Consider the following 22,473-nt stretch of genomic DNA (forward strand, 5'->3'; position numbering starts at 1 on the left):
TAAACATCGGTGGTATAGTCAGTGCTACTGAATTTGTGTTTTATCAACTATTAAGATACTTGTGGCAGCACCCATCAATGCTGACTGACAGACTCGAGGCCTGTTCACTTGTGTGCATTTATAGAGGAGTCTGCACTGAATTTGACAATAATGGTATGCTCCAGGCGCGCAACGCCCATTGGGCTGAAAGGACTTCAGCCATACCCCCCCCCCCCCCCCCCCATGTGTGTCAGCCCGGGCTGAGACAGCTTCGCACCCGAGTACTTCACAGGTCTTTAAAAGACCATTAACTTGCTAACAAGGCTTTGTTGTGTTTTCACCCTTTCTTAGAGCCCCTGCATCTCCACTCTGCATACTGCTGGAAGAATCAGCCCCCCTGAAATTTATAGTAGCCCCCCCACCCACCCCGAAATATGGCTCTAGTTGCGCCTCTGGCATGCTCAGTTGTTGCATCACCAGTGAAGTCTGTACTGTTGCTCCCTCTACGATAGCTGCTCCATCTGTTTGTTTCAGGGAAGTCGGGCTCACTTGCTGTGCTCGCTCAAAGCAGGGCAAGTGTTGGTCCTGTAGCGCGGCGGGGCCACGTGGACAGTGGGCCGCGAACAGCGCCTAAAGTAAGGTACGCCACACTTGGATATACTCTCTTATCCGGAAGACCCCGAGCCGTCTCCAGCCGTTTATTTATCCCCTCTGGTCGAGCCCGCCCGAGGGGTGTATGCATGCGTGTGCGTGGATAAATTGTATGAGAGAGCCCCGGTGGCTCTCTACATCCCTCTTTTCTTTCGGTACCCGACCATCAGGTCCTTCTGAGTCATGGAGAGATGCATACAAAGTCTTTTAGTCTTTGACTTGGCGCAGGGTTCGACCAGAGATCATACTGCCTCGGATGTGTGTTCAGGGGTAACTCGGATGCTTCATCAGGCCGGGCTGACCCAGCCACGGGGAGAGCCTCTTCGCTCACCCTTCGTGAGCCCCTCGGCGACGGACTCAGCGTTCCTGGCGAGACTGGGGGGAGAGAACCGGGGTGGCCTCCGAATACTCCGAGATGTCGGGACCAGGGTCATTCTCGCAGATCCTCTTGAAACTGGACACGTTTCTCGTGACGGACTGCTGTCCCCGCTGGGCCGTGACCATGGTCCCTTGGATGCCCACGATGGTCCATTCCTCCTGCTCGAAGGGTGTCTGGAATTTCCAGCCAGGATGCCTGTCCTTGATCACTACACGGTCTCCCACTCTTAACTGAGGCTCTTGTGTCCGGCGGGCCTCACTGGCCTTGCAGTTCGTCTTCTTCCTTCTTGCCTGAACCGCTTCATTGACTCGTTCTAACGGCTACCACATCGGGTCCGCCGGGATACTGTCCCGCGGAGGCCACTTGAACAGTAGGTGAGACGGCGTGCACTTGGTTGTGCTGTGGGGCGTCTGTCTATATGCGCCAAGGAATTGGTCCAGAACTGACTCTGCATCTTCCCCTTGGTCTACGGCAATGTGCAGTGCTCGATTAAGTGTTCACATCAGACGTTCCACCTCCCCGTTGGCTTGAGGCCACAGCGGGGTGATCTTCCGGTGATGAATCGCTTTGCACTCAAGGTATTCTTGGAATTTCCGGCCCTGGAATGGAGGTCCGTTGTCTGACTTAATTTCCTTGGGCAGCCCCATCAGTGCAAATGTCTTGTCCAGAACACTCTTTACGTGGGTGAACGCAGCTGACGCCACCACCTCCACAACGGGAAACTTCGAAAACGAGTCTACCATGATCGGCATGTGACGTCCGTCAGGGAAACTCTTGAAGTCAAGGCTGACTTTTGCCTAGGGGGTCTCACTAGGTTCTTCGGTAATCACTGGCGCCGGTGCTGGATCTCTCCCTGTGATGGTGACGGCATGGCATTGTCTCACCATCTCTTCCACCATGGAGTCCATTGCTGGGAACCAGACCTTGTTCCTCAGTCTGGCCTTCATCTTGGCCATCCCCTGGTGGCCGACGTGTGCCAGTGTGAGAATCCGCTTCTGCAGCCTTTCTGGAATTACGGTCAGATGTCCTCTCAGAACAACCCCTTGCTCCCCCACGCTGAGTTTGTGGCGCACTTGCCAAAGCTGTTGTCGAGCGAGGCTGACCTCCGTCCGGAGAGGGCGGGTTCCATCCGTGAAGTGCACCCATCCATTGTTCCCCAGTGCTGTTTTCACCCGGGTCAACGTCTCATCATCATTGGTGGCACGGCCGATCTCCTCAAGCGTCAGGGCTCAGGGGCATGCTCTTTGCGACACCATCTTCACGAATGCTTCAGCTTTGCACGCATCCGTTGAAGGTCCTGGAGACAATATGGATTCAGGGTGGCGTGATAGGTAGTCGGCCGGGTGGTTGGCCCCGGGACGAAACACGACCTTGAAATTGTTTGACTGCAGCTGCGCCACCCATCGCTCAATTCTCGGGGGCACCAGTCTGGACGAACCTGCGAAGAGCGGGAGTAAAGGCTTGTGGTCGGTCACCACGTGGAATTCTTGGCCGCACAAGTAGAGGTGAAAATGTTGACACGCCCATTTAATGGCTAGGGCCTCCCTCTCAATTTGGGCATATCTTATCTCCGTGTCAGTGAGGGCCTTGCTTGCGTAAGCCACTGGCCTCCAGACTTCAGGGCTGTGCTCCTGAAGAAGAACCGCTCCCAGGCCCACTGGGCTGGCGTCAACGATTAGTTCAGTGCGCCGCCCCGGATTGAAGTAGGCCATTACCGTTTTGTCCAGCAGTCCTGCCTTGATGTCATTGAATGCTTTGTTGGCAGCTCCAGTCCACTCCCACTTATGATCATTGCGTGTGAGCGCCCGTAGCGGCTCCGACATGGCAGCGAGATTTGGAATGAAACCTCCACAGTAGGTGGCCATGCCAAGAAAGCTTCTGTGGGGTTCTTCGGCGTGCTGGCTGCTCGAATGGCCACGACCTTCTTGGGGTCTACTCGGAGTCCCTCTCAGGTGAAAGTGTACCCAAAGAAATCGACAGACTCTTGGTAGAAAGAGCACTTGGGCTTGTGAAGGGTTAACCCGCAGTCTTCTAGTCTCTTCAAGGTGGCTCGGAGATGAGTGTGATGGTCTTCTAACATATCAGAGAACACCAGGATATCATCACTGAGGTTAATCACGCCCTGCAGCCCCGACAGTGCTTCCCTGTGGCGTTTTGAAAGACTTCAGCTGCCGACGACACCCCAAAGCTGAGTCTCTTATACCTCCGGAGGCCAACGTGCGTAGAGAAGGTGGTGATATACCTACTCTTTGGTTCAAGTTCCAACTGATGGTATCCTGCCTTTAAATCCAGCTTCGAGAACCACTTGGCTCCATTCAGGTCTGCCACTATATCGTCCATGGTGGGAGTGATGTGGTGTTCTCTCTTGACAGCCGTGTTCGGTAGCCGCATGTCCACGCAGAGCCGGATGGCTCTGGGCTGCTTGGGTTTGGGAGCCACGACCAGCGGGGAGACCCATGGAGTGGGGCCAGAGACCTTCTCAATCACGTCGAGATCTTCAAGTTTTTTCAGCTCTTCCTCCACCTGCGGGTGATGATTGAACGGCACTCTCCGGTGCCTGAGGGTGACTGGTCTCACTGTGGGGTCAATGTGGAGTTTACATTTCTTCTCCTTGAGTTTCCCTAGTTCTGTGAATAGAGCCGGAAACTCCTTCAGAATGGCTTCGGCGTGGGAGTCATGGATCTGGTTGGCAAAGAAGACGAGCCCTAAGTCTTCTGCTGTGTGGCAGCTGAGCAGCGTCCCCTTTCTTCCCTCTGTGATGTGGAACCTGGTTTCCGTGGTGTACTTTCCACTGGCGACTTTGGCATGGATGACTCCTCGGAGAGGAAGTGGATAGGTCCCTCCGTAAGTATAAATTCGGGCCCTGGAGGGCGCAAGCGGGGGTTGTGGTGACAGGCGGTCGTATTGCTCTGAGTCCATCACGTTGACAGAGGCGCCGGTGTCGATGAGGGCTTGAACATCCGTGCCTTCTACTGAGACGGAGCACATCGGAGGTGGCCTTCGGTGTTCGGTCTGTCCTGCTGACATACGACACCACAAACACCTCATCGTCATCATCTTCAAGATACCGTTCTTGTTGCTGAACCTCCTTTGTCGATGGCGAATCTTCGAGAGAGATCTGGTGAACACATTGTGTCATGCCTCTTGGCTTCAAAGGAGTCTGTATGAACCGTCCTCCGTGGCACACTTTGGCGTAGTGATTGAGCTTGCCACAGCGGGAGCATGTCTGCCCTTTCGCCCCACCGACAGCTGTCGCTGAGTGATCCTCTCCACAGTATCCACACTGCCCTCCCGGTTGCGGTTTTGGTGCTTGACGAGCTATGTTGGGGCGTCTTTGGATTGCTTCGACCCTTTCTTCTTTGATCGGCGGGTGCCTAGATGCATGTGAGGAGGCGACTGGCCTGTGTAAGGCAGCCTCCATTTCCTCAGCTCGGATGTCCGATAGCTCGTGGGAGCGGGCCAAGACAAGGATCTCGTCCAGCGAGATCCTGGGTTCACGAAGGATCAGCTTCCGCAGGAGTTTGGAGCGGCACCCCAGGATGATTTGGTCTCGTATTTCCTCCCTGTGATCCGCAAAGGTGCACGTGCTGGCCAGCCGGCGCAGCCGCGCGTAGAACATGTCGACGGACTCTGTGTCTTGCTGCGACGTTCTTCTGAACTTGAACTTCTCCAAGTCGGGGTTCAGTTGGGGTTCAAAATGCCTGTTAAGCGCGGCAACTGCTGCGTCAGTCGTCGTCGTTGCCCGTGTTAGGGAGCTTTACAAAGAGGTCATAAATTTCTGAGTCTCCGTAGTAGATGAGAAGCGACTGTTTCACAGTACCATCGGTTTCCCTGGTACCTTGGAAATAATGGTTGAGCCGTCCAACCCACGCTTTCCATCGTGGCGCCGCCGTGGCAGGGTCTGAGGCTTCACTGAATGGTGGTAGAGGTGCGATGGCCGTATGGCTGTGCCCTGGGGCGATGCATTGGCACCCCTGTCTTGATTGCTTCCCCCGGCCTGTGGGCTGGCAGTGCCAGTCGTAGATGGGGTGCTCATGGCAACCGTGCGTCTGCGCGCAGGTTTGAAGGCGTGACTTTGGCGCTGGGAATCTGTGGGTGTGTGTGCGCTAGTGCGTGGCGACGCATGATAGACTGTTCTTTGGCCTTGATGACGCAGAAGAGGCGACTTTGCTCCTTGGCGCACATGCAGGGTAACAAAACCAGGCACCAAACCCCTGTTTGTGCTGGTGGGCCTTGCAGGAATTCAAGTGTGTCTTCCTCACTCTTTTTTTTTCTTTTATTGCACCATGATGTCTGGGGGTTTTCTGTTCTCACTCCCCCTCCTCCTTGCCCTACTGGTGGGTGCAGGCAGCAGGCTGGGCAGCTTCCACTTGGGGGCCTTGCAGCAGGTGGTCTCAGGAGTTGGGGCCTAGCAACAGGCCCAGACGCCGGGAGAGGGTGGCAGTGGCTGACGGCAGGAGCGCGATGCCTTCCGCTGGTGCGAGCAAGCGGGGAGCAGGAGAAAGAGGCCACATCACGCGAGGCACACAGCGGGACGATACCCATGCGGCAGCCACTCACCGCAGATGGCTCCGGCCGTAGCGAGCGCCGCCAGCTGAACACGCTCCCGCTTGACAGGGAGACGCGTGTCGGGCGCAGTGCACAGCAGCAGAGGGCTTTGTGCCGGTACTCACAGGCAAAGGACGGCGGGGACGGAGCGACGCGGGTGGGCACCGCAAGCTCCCAGCTGGGCACCGATCAGTCAGCGATGCACATGTGAGGTGCGACCGGCCTCGTCGCCAATGTAGCGCGGCGGGGCCACGTGGACAGTGGGCCGCGAACAGCGCCTAAAGTAAGGTACGCCACACTTGGATATACACTCTTGGCCGGAAGACCCCGAGCGGTCTCCAACAGTTTATTTATCCCCTCGGGTCGAGCCCGCCCCGAGGGGTGTATGCATGTATGCGTGTGCGTGGATACATTATATGAGAGAGCCCGGGTGGCTCTCTACAGGCCACCCCCTCTTCTGAGACCACCAGCTGCCACAGACCACAAGTATCTGCTCTCTGACTCGCAGTCCGCCAAACTCCTTTTTTAAAGTGGTACAGCGCAGTGCTCAGCGCTTCCCACTTCATCATTTACACCCCTCTCCTTTGAGCCCACCAGTAGCACCCAGTGCTTCTCGCTTTTGTTCCAGTGTCCATGTTAAGTGCTGATCCTTTGCCCCTGGGGTCTTTTCGGCGTGCCCATCCCTGACATCCGGTGCTGCGTCTCTGTGGCCATCCTTTACTAATAGAGTCTCATACTTTGTAGTCCTATATATTCAAAATACTCTTTTGGACCGCATTGATAAAACATAATATTGGACGGCGGGTCCTCTCGTCCAATAAATGACCTATACGCTCCTCTCACTCACTCTCTCTGTTGGTGGCATGGGAGCTGCTCTGAGTCCCTGTGCCTTCCCTGGCATCAGTCGTCACCCCCTCTACAGATCGTTACAGTGCAACTGCCTCGCCCCGCTGGACTTCCCCTTCTGCCTCTTACTTTAAACTGAGTGAATGAACCCTGAGACGGAGATCACACCCCTCCCTCCCTGCCTGCTAACCACTAATCCTTGCCTACATCTACTGCCGGCAGTCACATCACTCCTACTCTGACTCAATCAATCAATCAATCGGATATTTTTCTTTTTTAGGAGTACACTTTGCTCGTCACTTCAAGGATGTCAAATTGCGCTATTTATCTTGTTTCTTTTGGCTTTTTAGACATTTGTTATCAATATTAGACCTGCATTTGTTAAATAAAAAAATCAAGAGTAAAGGGGTGGAAGTACGTGACACGTTTTCACGCTCGACAAAATTAAATGTGCAAGAAAAAATGGTTGCTGGAAAAATATATATTTTTTTTATTAAACGTGTGTATTTTCCTTCTTTTTTCAACTCTAGGTGCGCCAATTATTTTATCATCTCCGCATTTTTACCAAGCCGATCAGAAGTTTGTGGATGACATAGACGGCATGCGTCCCAACAAGGAAGATCACGAAACATTTTTGGACATCAATTCTGTAAGTATATGTATAGCAGAGTTGGAAGCATCTGGCTTGTGTCTATTTACCTTTGGTTCTCTGTAGTTTTTGTTGTTTTAGTATAAATTAACAAGCAACAGCGAAACATTGTAGAATGGAAACTGAAATCTTCCTGTTTGTAAGTGATTGAAATTGAACATTACTTTTTGCAAATTGGTCTGATATCAGACCCCCCCACTTCTGGGTCCAGTGGTATAACACGAATTGATGGGGAACATGCAGATTGGGGTGGCCCCTCCTTGAGTATCCCATATCTCAGAGATACTCATAGGCCTTGGACTTACCAAGTGCCCCCGAAGAGAGGCTGCCGGGGCCTGTTTTACGCCTCATCGGAGTGTGACGTGAGTTTTTTTGAACGCCACAAACCAAATGCCGCTATCTATGTCTGTAGAATAAATTAACGGCGAGCCTAGCTTGGGGGCTTCTTCCAACCCGCAGCTTTCAGCACAGTGAACTTGGAATTGACTGAGCTCCTTAATTGCGATGCTGGATGGTGGAATCAGTGTTTCCAGTTGTCCTCAGGGCTACATCCTTTTGCGTGGATCTGACGGATGGGGGCTTCAACACCCCTGCAGCGGACAAAGGGCAAGACAGGGTATGGAGCCAGCTGAGTGGCCTTGGTAAAGGGAACAGGGGCTGTTGTTGAGGCTACTTGGTCTCACAATGCGTTTTCAAAATTCACAAGGGACTGCATTCCAACTAGGCACACAAATTTATAGACACCATATGGCATCTCCTGTAAGAAATAGCGGTATACATGTGATTGCCCTACATAGGACAAGTGTTTTGTATGCAACACTAGTTAGGGAGGGAGGAAGGAGAGAATTATAAAAATAAAATAAAAATGTAAAATCTTCAATGGAGATAGATTTGTGAGGGTTGGGAGAAGCTTGAAGTGAGTCGCTTCTTGGGGCCTGTTGGAGAAGTGGAGGAACTTGACTCAGTGCTCGGTCTGGTTGGAATTCTCTGCCGCTGTTTCTCTTGTAGTTCTAAGATAAATGAATGAAGCAACACCTTGAACCAAACATTCTCCCCTATAAGTCCTGCTGCCCCAGTGATCCTGGGTTAGAATGTATATAGTCAAATATACTTAAGACCTGTCTGCCTGGATTCAGTGGGTTGATTATCGATAAGTATCCTTTGCGGGAACAGGTTGTGAATGGCAAAAGCAAATAGCTGTACAGTTAAAGATAATTTCTGTTCCAGAGTGACCAGATAACATAGTTCATGACAGTATTTGACTGACCTGTGCCCCTGCAGATGCACCCCTCCCTTCACTCCAGTAAATTGATTCAGGGTAACAAGCAAGTTATCAGTGGGGGAATGAGGTATCATACTGGCAAGCCGACTGATTTGGAAGGGAGTTCCTGGGTAAGTAAATTCACTTCCTGGAGATATGCAGATGCCTCTGGAAGTGCTCCTGCCTAGAATTTTCCTAGAATTCAGAGACTTGAAATGATCTGTGGTAGCCATGTACACCAGACCCCACCCCAACTTAAGTCACCAGCCACATTGCCACTAACAATTACACATTATCTACAGAGATACACCTGAGAAACACAGGGACCTTGTGCAATGCAAGCACAGACTCTTTATGCCACAATTTCAGTATTGAAAAACTAAAACACAACACATTTGATCGGATGAAGAAGGAGCCACCTTAGAAGAATTCTTCTCATGCCCTAATATCATCTGCCAGCTTGTGCATTTGTGATTTAGGAAAATTATTATTCTGCGATGATTCCGAGAACACTTAGTTATCAGTAAAAAAGGGCGAGGAAGCAAGAAATAGTGAACATGGCCTTTCTCTTATGATGGAGTCTGGATGGGCAAACCAGTCTAATATTTTCAGCGTGCAATTAGTTTTCTATGGAAACAGCAGCACATTTGTGAGTTGATGAGGTCTGAAGGTAGCAGTGATGCAACGAAACAGACCCACTTCACCCCGTCCTGGCATCTCAAGTGTTGAAATAACAGTGAGTAAATGATGCTACATAAAGTGGTATGTATGTCTTTTGGTTCTTAGTACAGGTTGTTGATGGTAAAGAGTCTACAGCTCAGAAAGTTCAACAGACACTAGGAAATGGTGGGAGAGATGCACAGACAGGGATAAGGTGGCAGCAGCACAGATATGTTGTTGGGGATCAGCGGATGCAACAAGAAGTGTTTTCATGTGGTTTGTGGGAAGCCCAGTCAAGTGAAGGTAGGCTGTGGCAATGAGGCTTTAAATATATGTAGAATTAGATCTTATGTGCATACAAGGAAGGTGCACATTCTGCAAGCCTCACTGCCTATAAAGGAGAGTGTAATATGGTAGAGGGGTGGTAGATATTCTTCTTTATAATTACTAAAGGGTTCTGATATGAATAGATAACATGGTTCCTTTTCTTGTCTGCACACAGTATGTGTTTAACAATCAATACACTGGAATTTTTAAAAAAATGAACCGTACATTAAGTTGCTCCTACTGTCGATGAAGAAGCAGTCTTCCTTCATGTTAGGACCGTGCCGTTGGAGCACTTGTTTCATGAGATGGTCAGGTGTTTTCAGTTGTGTAGTTGATAATTCACTAGATGAGCAGTTTGACTCTAGGTTGCTGGCCAATAAGCTTTAATAGAACGTGCGCCATTTTTTATTATTTTACTACTTGCAGCCTTATATTTATTTTCGAAGGCTGATCGATACATTGTCTCTGGCTCAGCGTCTCCCCAATGTTGAAGTCTCAGGTAACCAGAGATTATACTGTGATCACATTTAGTTAGACTGGACTGGAGCAGAGCAAGAACGCATTTTGGTGTCCTCAAAGGCACCGAAATATACTGTATGGCGTATGCGGGGAAGTCTGACTTAGTCACTCAACACATTTAGAGGCCCAAATGGGGTAGCTGCGGAGCAGTATGGTCAGTGATCCCTCTTTTGAAATACAACAGAACTATTGGTTATTCTGTGATATTAATTTTTGAATGATGCAGCAGCAGAATCTAAATTTATATGCAACTGCTCCATTGTTTTAGATTCAGAAAAGGACTGAATTTAATGTTGCAGAGCGCATGCAATTACTACTTGAAGCTGTTGGATGCATAGCCTATTGGATAAGACAGAGGCATGGCATGGGACAGTCAGGTCCTCAAGATAACCAATTGTCCTTGCTCTCATTATTGGTGCCTAGTCTATAAAGTCTATTGTAGAATGCCAGAGATAAGTTTGAGTATAAGTTGTAAGCAACATTTTGCAGCATGAAATCTCTTCTAGATCCACATGCCTTACAGAATCCCGCCATCTAGTGTTTGGGTCTGGAAGTCTTTGTTTTCCTAAAAAATTTTGTGTTTTTTTTAGATTGTGGGTGAAAGTCGGCATAGGCGGAGTACCTCTATGATGTGAACCGTAATCCCACAATGTCCATGTGCTTGCCCACCATATTAGATTCTTTTTTACCGCTTTGGGTACAAAGATGCATTTAAGAGACCTGACATTTTTTGTCAAAAAGTTCTCTAAGAATACTGGAAAGCAGTCGAAGGAGTAGCCGAGATTGGAGGTTATCGGTGGAGAGAGGTTTTCCGTAGATTATAAGCACTCTCTTCAAATTTTGCCTGAACGGCCAAGGAAAGTTCACTCTGAAGGACGAACACCCCATATGTATGTTTTGTCACCCACAAGAATATAGGTCTGAGGACTGCCTCCCATGCTTGTACGTTAATCCAAAAACTGTGGTCCACAGAAATAAAATCCTTCGGGCTCATGGGCCGAATACAGACATAGCAAGCCTATCAGAGATGGAAAAGCATGAAAGTGGTGCTCCGTCAGTGGGGGAGATGGGTTTCTCAGACAATGAGGTAGAGTCAGAGAAAGCTCAGGGGGACACCAAGACTTCGAACTCATGGCTACATTCAAGGTCAGAAAATGATTATGTAGTTGGGGCACTAAACCCGCAATGCCCCATGCCCGAAAGCCACCGGATGTGCTGAAGGAAAATACGTCCAAGCATATGTCCAAGGCACTGAAGCACAGGTCTTCGAGCAAAAGCACAATTCAACAGAAGGTTAATCCCTCATTGCCAAAAAACATACAGCTGAAGGAGGGCAAGAAACTTTCCATCCTACTGGAAAGCAAAACTCACTGGTAAGGATATTCTGAAAGTCATCGCCTCGGCTTACTATGAGGATCATGCACAGAAAGGGAAAGAGAGATGGAATCTCTCAAGAAAAAAGGTCCATAGTCAGCCTAAACCTCCGACGTCATCAAGGTTGAGAGGAAGAAGTGGGCATAGGAGGCAGACATAGAGTACTTGATTAAGAAGAATAAAAGCTTTTGAGGAATCCATGTAGCCTCTGCAGGAAACAAGACCATTTGGGATTATGAAGCCAACACAAGAGCTTCTGTTGCCAAAACAGGAAGAAACACTTGCAGTAGGTCAAAATGCAAACATGGAGGAAGAGGAGTATACGTTTAGCGCTGACCCTGAAGAGTTGGGGTTCGACAACCCACAGGAGGAAAGTTGTTGGAAGACCTGCAGGCAGACTCATCTCAAGAGGAAATTGAGGCATATCCCTTGAGGCCATCCTCTCCCGATGATATCTCGATATACCACAGAGTCATGAAAAAGGCAGCAGAGGCCTTCAGGGTGGAGACAGTGGTGGAGAAAGGTAATGTTTTTCTCTTGGAAACACACAGTTTAGTTCATGAAATAAACAAGTTCTTCCCATTGCTTCTCAACATTGTTGAGCGCAGTAAGGCGGTCTTTTAGAAGCTGGTGATGGTGAATGCAGTCACTCCTCATATTGAGAAAAAATAAAGAGCTTCCAATCAGGACCCAGAGTACATCAGGGCCAATTCAATCTCAACTCTGATGTCTACAGCAGCAAGGAAGCTGTCCATGCATGTCCCCGGCAGCAATGGAGCCTCTGCTGGACATAGAAAGCAAAAGGTTGAAAGCTGTTGGGAGGGAAATGGAGAGAGCAGCAGCCACACAATCATAGATTGCACACTTTAATGCCCTATTAAACAGACATGCCCATCAGTTTTAGGAGGACGTGGAGGATCTTATGTTGCATCTTCTACAGGAATACCACCAAAAGGCAAAACGTTTAATTGAAGGAATATAAAAACATTGCCAACTCCTGCATCAAGTCTGCTCTTGATGCTGCGGATACTATAAGCAGACAGATGGCAATGTGTACGATATTGAGAAGGCATTCATGTTTGCACATCTCAAGATTAAAACCCTAGGTACAATTCAATATTATTGACATGCCCCTGACTGGGAATCACCTCTTCGGACCAAAAGTGGACCAAACTCTAGAAGAAATAAAAAAGGCTAAGGAAACAGCAACAGCAATGGGAGCCCTTCCAAGTTTACAGTCCCACATTTAGGGAGGAGAGGTCAGGAGAGGCATAGTTTTGGTTCACAGGCACAAAGACATGAGTCCACCCAGTTTGCGGATTCTGCTCAATGACAACAACAGAATCACAAATACTTTTTTCGAGGCCTAGGTAGATCAAGAGGCAAAAAACTCTAGGGGATCTACCTCTAACTCCTCCAAGTAACTCAAACATATATCTCTTTCACACACAACACATCAGTGGGGGGAGAATATAGAAATTCCTAGGAAAGTGGGAAGCCCTTTACACAGGCAAGTGGGTTGTAAATATTATTTGTCATGGTTACTCCATACACTTTATATAGAAACCACCAATAAGACCACCAAAGCATCAACACTACAAAAAGGACCAGTTACAAGTCCTACAAAAAAGAGCTGCAGAAACTGTTGTTAAGGAATGAAATCGAAAAGATGCTACAAGAGGAATAAAACACAGATGTGTACTCTGTTTACTTGCTTTTACCAAAGTAAGGCCTAAGTATGCAACATATTCTAGATCTATGCTTTGTAACCAGATACATAAAGACACAAAAGGTTCAAATGACAGCCTTGAAAGATGTTATTAATTTTCCAGACAAGAGGGACTATTTAGCAGCAGTAGATTTTCAAGGACGCTTACTTCCACATTACCATAGACACCGCACATAAGTGGTATCTTTAAGATTTGTAATAGAAGGGGAGCATTACCAATTCATCATCAAAATACTTTATTATGTTGCCATAACCATCAAAGTATACAATAAAACATCAATATCCGCAAATTAAGAATCAGTTAGTATATTTATAATGCAGACAGTCTAAAAAGTTTGATTCTCATTTCACTATTCATCACATAGGGATTCGAAGAAAATAGTCACAAAATAGCACAGAAGAGTAAGATACTACATACGGTGCATATTTAAAGAATAATCCTCAGAAAATATAAAATCAGATTAAACAGCTGGTTAAAAGTGTGTCATGACAAAACCAAGTAAAATGCAAAATCAGTAGATAAGAAGGTCACAGAGGGTCCGAACTAAGTGGAGTATATGACACGCACAGTGCGAAAATTGATAAAGTGCAAATATCTACAGAATTTATTAAAACCAAGATTTATACCCAGTGCAAAGTAACTGTTCAAATGAGCCAGCTGGGTCGGAAAAAGAAAGTTTAGCACCACTACGACATGTATTTGGGACAAGCTACTATCAACAAATATGGCTAAAAGATTCACGATTAAATAGGATGGTTTGATCTTTAATAAACCACTAATTGATAATGTGGTTAGGTCAAGAACTTCCCTTGTTTAAACCAAAAGTTTAATAGGAAATGACTAACAGAGAATACAATTGGGCCAGAAGTATCAGTTTTTAAGATTCGCTGGGCAACTGAATAGCAGACGATCCTCAGGTTCAAGTACACTGGGCATATCCACTCTAGACGTGAGCCATGATACCAGAAGAGAATAACAAAATGTGTTCCTCTGTTTCAGAGGCCAAATTGCCGACAGGACACATGTCTGAGGCCTGGTCTTTTTTCCACTTACTGCTAAATACTTCCATGGGCAGGCTGACTAGACGAACCTCACGTAGAAGCTTCTATCTCAAAATGTGTAATTGGTTTAAAATCGAGAACCTGTTCTGTCAACTAGTCCTAGAACCCCTTGTAGCTTGGTGGCCATGCACGTAGGCCCAGTTTGTTGATTTCAAAAGAGCAATCTCGGCCTTGCAAATGTTTTCAGGATCCTCCCATAATTTAAGTAAGCCTAGTTTCTTACACCAGCTAAAAACAAACCATAGCAAAGAAACCTTCATTGCACCGCCCATTTTCATCAGATCCCCTAGAGAGTCCCTATATTCTAGTAGCTCGGGGGTTTACCAAATGCGAATCCAGCATGTTAATGGTTTCAATTGTACCACATACAAAATACGTTTTATACCCAAGTCAAGGCAAAGTAGGATAAGAGGGGTGCTGGTTGGGACTTAGATAAGTGATGGTATAAAACTATTCTCAGCTACGGACAGTTTCTGGTGTCAGTATAACCCCAAACTTTGGCTCCAAAAAGTGCTGCACTTTGGGCTTTGGAGCGATGTGCTTTGAGGGCCGGTGAGATTGAGCAGGAATAAGTCCTCTTATGCAGTCGGAGTTTGGAATTAGCTCTATGGACAGTTAAAAGAGAACTTTTGTTAATTTGACATTCCCATTTAAACTTGTCAGACATTTTGACTCTCAAGTAATCAAAACAGAAAACCCTTTCAAGGGGTTTGCTGGCAACCTTTACATTGCTACTTCTAGCTGTGCCTTTACCATATATATTTTTTTGTCACATTTAGTTCTAGACCACTTGCCATGCAGAATTCCAGAAACGTATTAATCAGGTTTTGGAGACCCATAGGGTTTCTGAGATGAGAAGCGAATCATCTGCAAAAAGGAGTATACAGATATTTTTCCCATTTAAAACACAACAATCATTCTTGCATGCTGTCAGTTCCTTCACCACATCATTTATATACAGGGTAGAATGGGTAGAGGCGAGGGTACACCCCTGACGAACCCCACAAAGAATGGGAATATGGGTAGTCAGTTCACCCCTGCTACCCCAATGGACCTGAGCATAGTTTTTTTCATGTAATCTATCAATGAGACTGATCAGGCTACTGGGGGCCCCCATTTCTACAAGCACTCTCCAGAGATTCTCATGTTGTACTAGATCATATGTGGCCTCAAGCCTATGAAGGCCACTTATAATCTTTGGTTGCTAAACAGTGCTTATTTTCAATATATGAGTGCAAACCTAAAGACTTAGTCATAGGTACTTATTTGAGCTCAAAAGCCCGCTTGGAGTTCCGACAAGACGTGTTCATTATATATCCAGTTTTGAAGTTTATCAACAATGTCTTGAAAAAACTTTTTGCAGGTTGTCTATTAGGCTTATGGGCCTGTAATTGGAGGAACTGCAGGCGTCACCCTTCTAAAAAACTGGAATTATTTCTGCCCCCTCTCCAGGTGTCTGGGACTTCTCCCCCAGCCGCTATTTCATTTGATAAGAGATTAACATAGCTAGCCCATATCTGTGGTTCAGATTTCTACATGTCACTTTGCAAGCTCCGAGCCTCGGCCCACCACTATGGATGCAAGTTGAAGGGCTGCATTGGCAAAGAAGTGTTGGGGCTTACCAGATAGAAAAGGTATATCCCATTCCTCATCTTCTTGCTCAGTTAACACCCTGATAGATGGGGAGAGCTCAAAAGATACAACTATCAGTATATTCATCTACAATGGTCAGGACAGGTGATTTATTGCAAACAGGTATTGATCTAGCATAAACAATAAATAGTGCCATAGTCAATCCAGAGGGAAATGTAAGCAAGAGCCCCATTAGATCAGCAGAATCTATTCCCAGTATTGTATGTAAACATGCAATATTATGCTTTACCAAAACCGCCAGTCGCCCTCCCGGATTTCATTGGGGGTTGTGCCTCCACACAATATGAAACAAAGCCATTCACAAACACTTTTTCCACCGCCCACGTTTCTTGGAATAAACTGACATCATGCTTCCCTATATAAGAGGACCATTCAGAATCAATACGTTTGGGAATAATCCCAGATAAATTCCAAAAAAACATTCAGAAGTCTTCCTGTTTATCAAGTGTCAGGTGGAATTCATGATTTTCAACCAGTAGCTCATTAGATGCCATAGTAATTCAAATGGAATTAGGAGCCACCTTTGTCATTTGTGCCTCCTGATTTCCAGGGTCATTAATAGCGTTAGAGAACAATCAGTCATATTTCACAAGCCTGGAAGTGGAGCAAAACGATTAAGACGGGCAGAGGGCTCAGAAGGGGCAGTGAGACAGGGAGGCCATCCCCAAGACTAGATGAACTTGCCGCCAAGGGAAGGTAAGGACGGTAGAAAAACCCTAGTGGAAGAGCATGGATTCTGCTGTTGTTACGTGGTACAAAGTTAATCCGCTGTAGGAACAGCAGGCCTTGGACATTAAAGTTAATACCAATGCAGAGTCCTTGTGTGGGTTTTAAGGGAAGGACCTAACCAGTAAACTCTGAGGGCCATTATGATGTCATCCACTATGTTTGTTGACCAATTTGAGTTCTTCTTGCACCCTTGAGCTGCCTTGAACCATAAGCTATCCCAATCTTATGTGGCATCTTCATCCATTGGGGGGCACCCACCTGGATGATGACATATGGTGTACAGTCACGGGCGAGATGTAAATGCTTAGGTCGGCCCCCATGCAAAAAATCTTTTGTCCGTGGTGGCGGCAAAAATTAGAATGTGGGAAGTCAACACACCACCTTGTATCAACTGCGCTAGCCAGGCACGTATTAGCAGTGGGGACTGGAGGGGCTGGCTCAAGCTTTTACCTTAATGGCGGTGGCGGATGTTTTTGAAAAGGGGGTGTTGGCCCAGGAACCGAGTTTGGCATCTTTGAATACTGCTTAGAGGGAGGAGCGTTGATCTTACATAACTCAGCATCAATGGACGCCAGGCGATTGTATATAGGTTTCAATTTGCTCACCACGACTTCAGTAAGACTATTGCAAAGGTCCTGACCGGGAAACCGCTGAGAATTTGCCCACACTGCAGGATCCTGAATGCGCTTAGGAGCGCAATGTTCCCTTCACTGGCCCTCCTCGCCGCTTTGAAGACTGGTGGACGCAGTCTCACCCCAGTCAGTAAACAAAGTTCAGTGTTGCTGTATGCTGGCCAGGAAACCATTGAGAATAAGCCTGCGCTGCGGGATCCTGAAAGCTCTTAAGAGTGCAATGTTCCCCTGACTGACCCCACCTTACCTCCGGGAAGACTGGGGGATGTATACTCACCCCAGTCAGTAAACAAAGTTCAGTGCTGCTGGTATTGGGCCGGTAAACTGCTGACAATGAGCCCGCGCTGCAGGATCCTGAATGCGCTTAAGAGCACGATGTTCCCATCACTGGCCCCGCCTCACTGCTGTAGTCCCACCCCAGTCAGTAATCAGAGTTCAGTACTGTCGGTATGCGTGCCCGAAAATCACTTAGAATGAGCCTCAATACATAGTACTACCGTTCAGACCAAAGTCTGTGCCAAAGTGTCTTTACCAAGTTGCTGGCAGTGGGAGCATCACACCTCAAAAGACAGCCCATACATGTTTACTCATACCTGTATAACTGGCTCATGAAGGCAAACACATTCCAACAGTGTCAAGAGAACATGACAACACACACTCTAGAGTTCACAGTAAACTGCTCTCTCATCACAGAAACAAAGAAAGCTTTTCCAGGGGAGAAACTTGATGCACAGTTAGTAATGGCGTACCCGACTACATGGTGGGTCCAAGCCATGCTATCCCAGGTTCACCTCTACCAGACACCACGATCTCTAGCTGTGAGGACAGTAATGAAACTCTTAGGGATGATGGCTTCATGCATCCACCTCATTCCAAACACTAATACACATGAGACTAATACAATAATCAATGGGTTAATGGAACTGTAACTTTTGAGGATCTAGTGGTTGAAAAAGATACAGTCAGCAGGGAACTGAGGTGGTGGAACATAGTGAATATTCTGAAAGGGAGACTCTTGAGGACAAGGTTACCACAAGCCATAATCACCACAGTGCCATAATCACCACAGACGCCTTACTTGTAGGTTGTGGTGGGCGCACATGGAGACACTCAGGATAAGGGGATTATGGTCAGCACAAGGCACGAGCAGACACATCAACTTCCTAGAATTTAAGACAATCTTTCTAACACTAAAGGTCTTCCAAAGCCAGGTGCAGGGGAAAACTGTGCAAATGCTAATGGACACCACAACAGCAGTGCTTCACTTCAACAAACAAGAGGGGCAGCATCATACCCACTAGACTAGATCAGAACAAGAATCTATTTTGAGGTCCTCCAAGGCGCCTACATGTACTGCATGGGGTATGAGGAGAACTCTGCCTCAGTCACTCAATAAATAAGAGGGCGGGGTAGCTGCGGAGCTTTCCAGCGCCAAGAAGCCCTCGGGCGTACGTGCGCTTTATAAATTTTTAATAGCATAGCGTATGATCACTGATCCCTCTTTTGAAATACAGCAAAACCACTGGTTATTCCGTGATATTAATTTTTGAATAATGCAGCAGCATGGCTCCTCCATATTTTTTGTTTCAGAAAGGATGGAATGTAATATCGCAGAGCACATGTGATTACTACTTGAAGCTGTTGGATGCATAGCTTACTGGATAAGACCGAGGCATGGCATGGAACAGTCAGGTCCTCAAGGTAACCAATTGCCCTTGTTTTCAGTATCTCAGGGGCAGTATCAATTGGCTCAAGACATTTGGAAATGGGATATTCTAAAGGAAATTCTACTAATAGGAAATTGTGTCCCAGGAGTGGAGAACATACAAACTGGCAAACTAAGCAGACATACAAGTTGCACACACAACAGGGAAGTAAAGCAATCTGTAGTAGACACACTTTTCCAGCAGTGGGGGAAGCCAAAGGTAGATCTCTTCGCAACACCAGAAAATGCCATAACTGTGCATCCAGGGCATCCGGTGATGGCTGGGATGCTTGAATTAATCTCAGCCACTGGTGATCTCTCAGGGCTGCATCCCAATCCATCATTTTTCACCCACCATGCTACCTCAGTTTGGACCCAGCCATATGCAAATCAGTCTTAACCCTGCTCCAATGGGAACAGTCCAGCCGCACTGCAAGGCCAGGTCCTCCCTGAACTGGAACACAAGCAATCCAGGACTGTTTACGCCCTTATTATGGGCTCATCAGCCAGGCATAGTGTTATATCCTGAGTATTACATTTAATTGTAATTAGCCTAGGTCTTCCTAGCTGCTCAGCCAGAGTGAGAGATGGTAACGGAATGTTGGTGTGACTGTGATGAATGGAATGCCTGGGTGCCTGTGTGGATGAGTGGTGACAGTTGGAGATGGGCTGAGCAGCTAGGCAGGCTGCTCCTGGTGGGGCTGGTGTAGGAGCTGGTACATGGCTGAACTAAGACTGATACTGTTTGGAACTGGAAACAATAAAGAAGACTTAGAAACTTACAACATGGCTACCAGTGTCTTCATGTAAAGAGCACAACATAATTTTGGCGACGAGCGGACCTGGACCCAAGTGTACTTAAGGACTGAACAGTAACCCAGAGACTACAAAGAAACCATTGTAACCAGCGCAACTAAAGGGAAAAAAAAGAAAGAAAAATACAGGAAGCAGAATGGAGTAAAAGGCAAGCCAGCCCCACCAGTGTCCTGTCATCGGACGGCCCCAACTTGTGTCCTGCCTGATCTTGCTCCGTGAACTTGACCACAGGTATGGTCTGTATGTTAGGGTATGAATTGACTGTCTATTACCCTACCACTTCCTTTTTAATCTGCTGTATGGATGTATCCACTGCGCAAAGGAATTGTGGCTGTTCAAGTTGTGAGTTGTGGTCCAACTCAGTGAAGTAAATTCACAGGTGCTTCACAAGAGCGGTGTGGTTATGCTAAGATTGGTACTTTTATGCCAAATTGAAAGTGTAAGTACGGTCATTGTACAATGTGGATGGGGCATATGCATCAACATTAGCATTTGTGATTCCTTATTAGCGAAAAATAAGGAATCGCTAATAAGGAATAGCAAAAGGCTATGCATGTAGGAATCGCTATTCAAATAGCGATTCCTTAACATTCCTTATTACCGAATCGGTAATACCGAATCGGTAATAAGGAATACCTACCCATTCATTCCTATGGGCTTGGAGGCCCATAGGAATGAATGTAAAGCCATTCTGTATTAGCGATTCGGTATTACCGATTCGCTAATAGCGGGAGCACTTTCAAGGGTGCCAGGGTGTCAAAAGGACACCCTGTTGCACCCCTGAAAATGATATGTGCACATATGTTGCACACACACATGCTCTAAGGGCATGTGTGTGCGCAACATGAAACTTTGAAAAATGCACAAAAGTGCATTTTTCAAAGTTTTTGCAAATTACCATGCAGTTCATCTTCATGGTAATTTGCTCCCCTTATTAGCGAAATCGCTAATTTTTTAACTTTGATGCATTGCATTTAAGGAATCTCACTTTGGGATTCCTTAAATGCAATCGCTATTTAAGGAATCGGTATTTAAGGAATCCCTATTTAAAGAATCGCTATTTAAGGATTCCTTAAATACCGATTTCTGCTTTTGGGTTGATGCATTGGGATTGGGTATTTTTTACTTAATACCGGGAGCTAATAAGGAATCGGTATTTTACCGACTGGATTTTGGCTTGATGCATAAGGGTGTATGTCCCTGGAAGTTATTTTAAAAAGCAACACACACATCTGCTTACGCTTTCTTCTAAAAAATCTTCATGATCTGGAGTCAAGTGCACACGGAATGGATGACTGGAAGCTTGCTAAGTCTAGTCCTTTGTCTCATGATGTGCACTTCTAAGCACATTTTAACAAAGTGGTTTTGATTTGATCCTCTACATTTCCACAAATTGGAGTTTGCAACATACATTGATCGTGGACAGCGTGGGACATGTCTCACATTTTGTTCTTGTCTACTTAGTTTCTGAAGATAATCCGCAGAAGGTAATGGATATAAAGGGAACGTCACATCTGACTTTTTCTGGAAACATTGGAAATGCGACGTTTGTCTGTGAAGCGAGTCATGCGTGTAATGGGGACTTGTGGCAACACGTTGTCGGTGAGCTTTAATCGCCGGTGGCAGTAGGCACCAGAAGGGGGCAGAAGGGGGGCTTCTATTAAGCGCTCTGTGAAAGTTTGGTGAGTTTATTTACTTTATCTTACTAACATCAACAATCTGCCCTCAACTTTTGCTTAAAACAACCGTTTTCTCTAATTTCAAATTTCAAATATGCGCGTGCCACTCACTTTACACTTGGAGTTGCGTGTGTTCTCTCTTCGAACTTCTGTGAGGTGGATTCCACTGCTGAGCTCTGTCGTTAGACGCTTTGGGAGTTTCCGTGTGTCGTGAGCCACCCGGCGCACGTAATAAAACGTGCCGCCATCTTGTGTTTGAAGGCGATCTACCCTGTTTGCCTTCGTCATTGCCATACATGCTATGTGCTGCCAACCCCGTTGTTGCTCTTTCATCTTCAAATAAAGTTTTAGCATAACGACATGATCTCTGGGGACAACGCGAGATATACTTGATGTATGCATCGATGTCTGAAGGAGGAGTGTCGGACTCGTGTCGACTTTGTAAGGAGGTCTGACAGTCTCACGGAACTTTGTCTTTGCCGGTAAGCTTCCAAAGCAGGAGACACATTTCAGTGGCATATAACTTTGACGGAGTGGAAACGTGATATCATAAGGAGCCCAGCAGCTATTGTGTTACACTGGCCGGTTTGACAAGGGTCTGATGATGTGTTGTGCATCTTTAATATTAGTGCGGTCAGTCTTAGTTTATGAGAGTCAAAATAGCATATGTGGAAATCTCATAGCTGTGGAATGAGAACATTATTAATGTGTGTCTTGATTAGTACTCGGGTGAGAGGTCGCTCACCGGCGTAGGGCACAGTCTTTTGGTTTTCTACAGTGTTCAATTTATGTCGTGATGCCACAGTTTTATGCTGTTATTTGTTGGAACGTTCTAGTCTCCTAGTGGGTGGTCATCACAGTTTATCCCTTAGGTGAGGAGTGAGGTTGGGTCTTAGTCCCAGTTAGTGACCTCTACATGGGGGTAGGTATATGGATTATCTCTCTTATACCAGTGGGTGTGATTCCCGATTTATGTACAAGGGTACATTGTGTTTGTATGTAACAGTTTTTTGCCTTACATGATTGTTGTTCTGGTCTTGGTGGGTGGTTTCCCGCCTCTATGTATTGTGGTGACATTACATTTGCGGTTTTGTGTTGTTATCAATGTATGTAAGTCGCTTTGCGCTGCACGTGTTCTTCTGTGTAAGTCGTCCTGAGCTTCAGATGTTGTATGTGTGTAAGTCATCCTCCGCTTCACATGTTGTCCTGTGTAAGTCGCCCTGCGCTTCAGATGTTGTGTGTAAGTCGCCCTGAGCCTCATGTGTTGTCCTGTGT

The 22,473-nt window shown here is 46.8% G+C and overlaps 1 protein-coding gene across 1 annotated transcript in view; it reads left to right on the forward strand.

Moving 5' to 3' along the window:
• Window positions 1-22,473, forward strand: part of SCARB2 (scavenger receptor class B member 2) — a 504,993-nt gene that overhangs the window by 405,332 nt on the left and 77,188 nt on the right. Inside the window, exon 8 of the mRNA XM_085640974.1 lies at window positions 6,934-7,052. Within this exon, the coding sequence (XP_085497100.1) occupies window positions 6,934-7,052 (119 nt within the window). The remainder of the gene's footprint in view (window positions 1-6,933; window positions 7,053-22,473) is intronic.

This window comes from Triturus cristatus, chromosome 2_2 (genome assembly GCF_964204655.1).
Source record: "Triturus cristatus chromosome 2_2, aTriCri1.1, whole genome shotgun sequence".
NCBI lineage: Eukaryota > Metazoa > Chordata > Amphibia > Caudata > Salamandridae > Triturus > Triturus cristatus.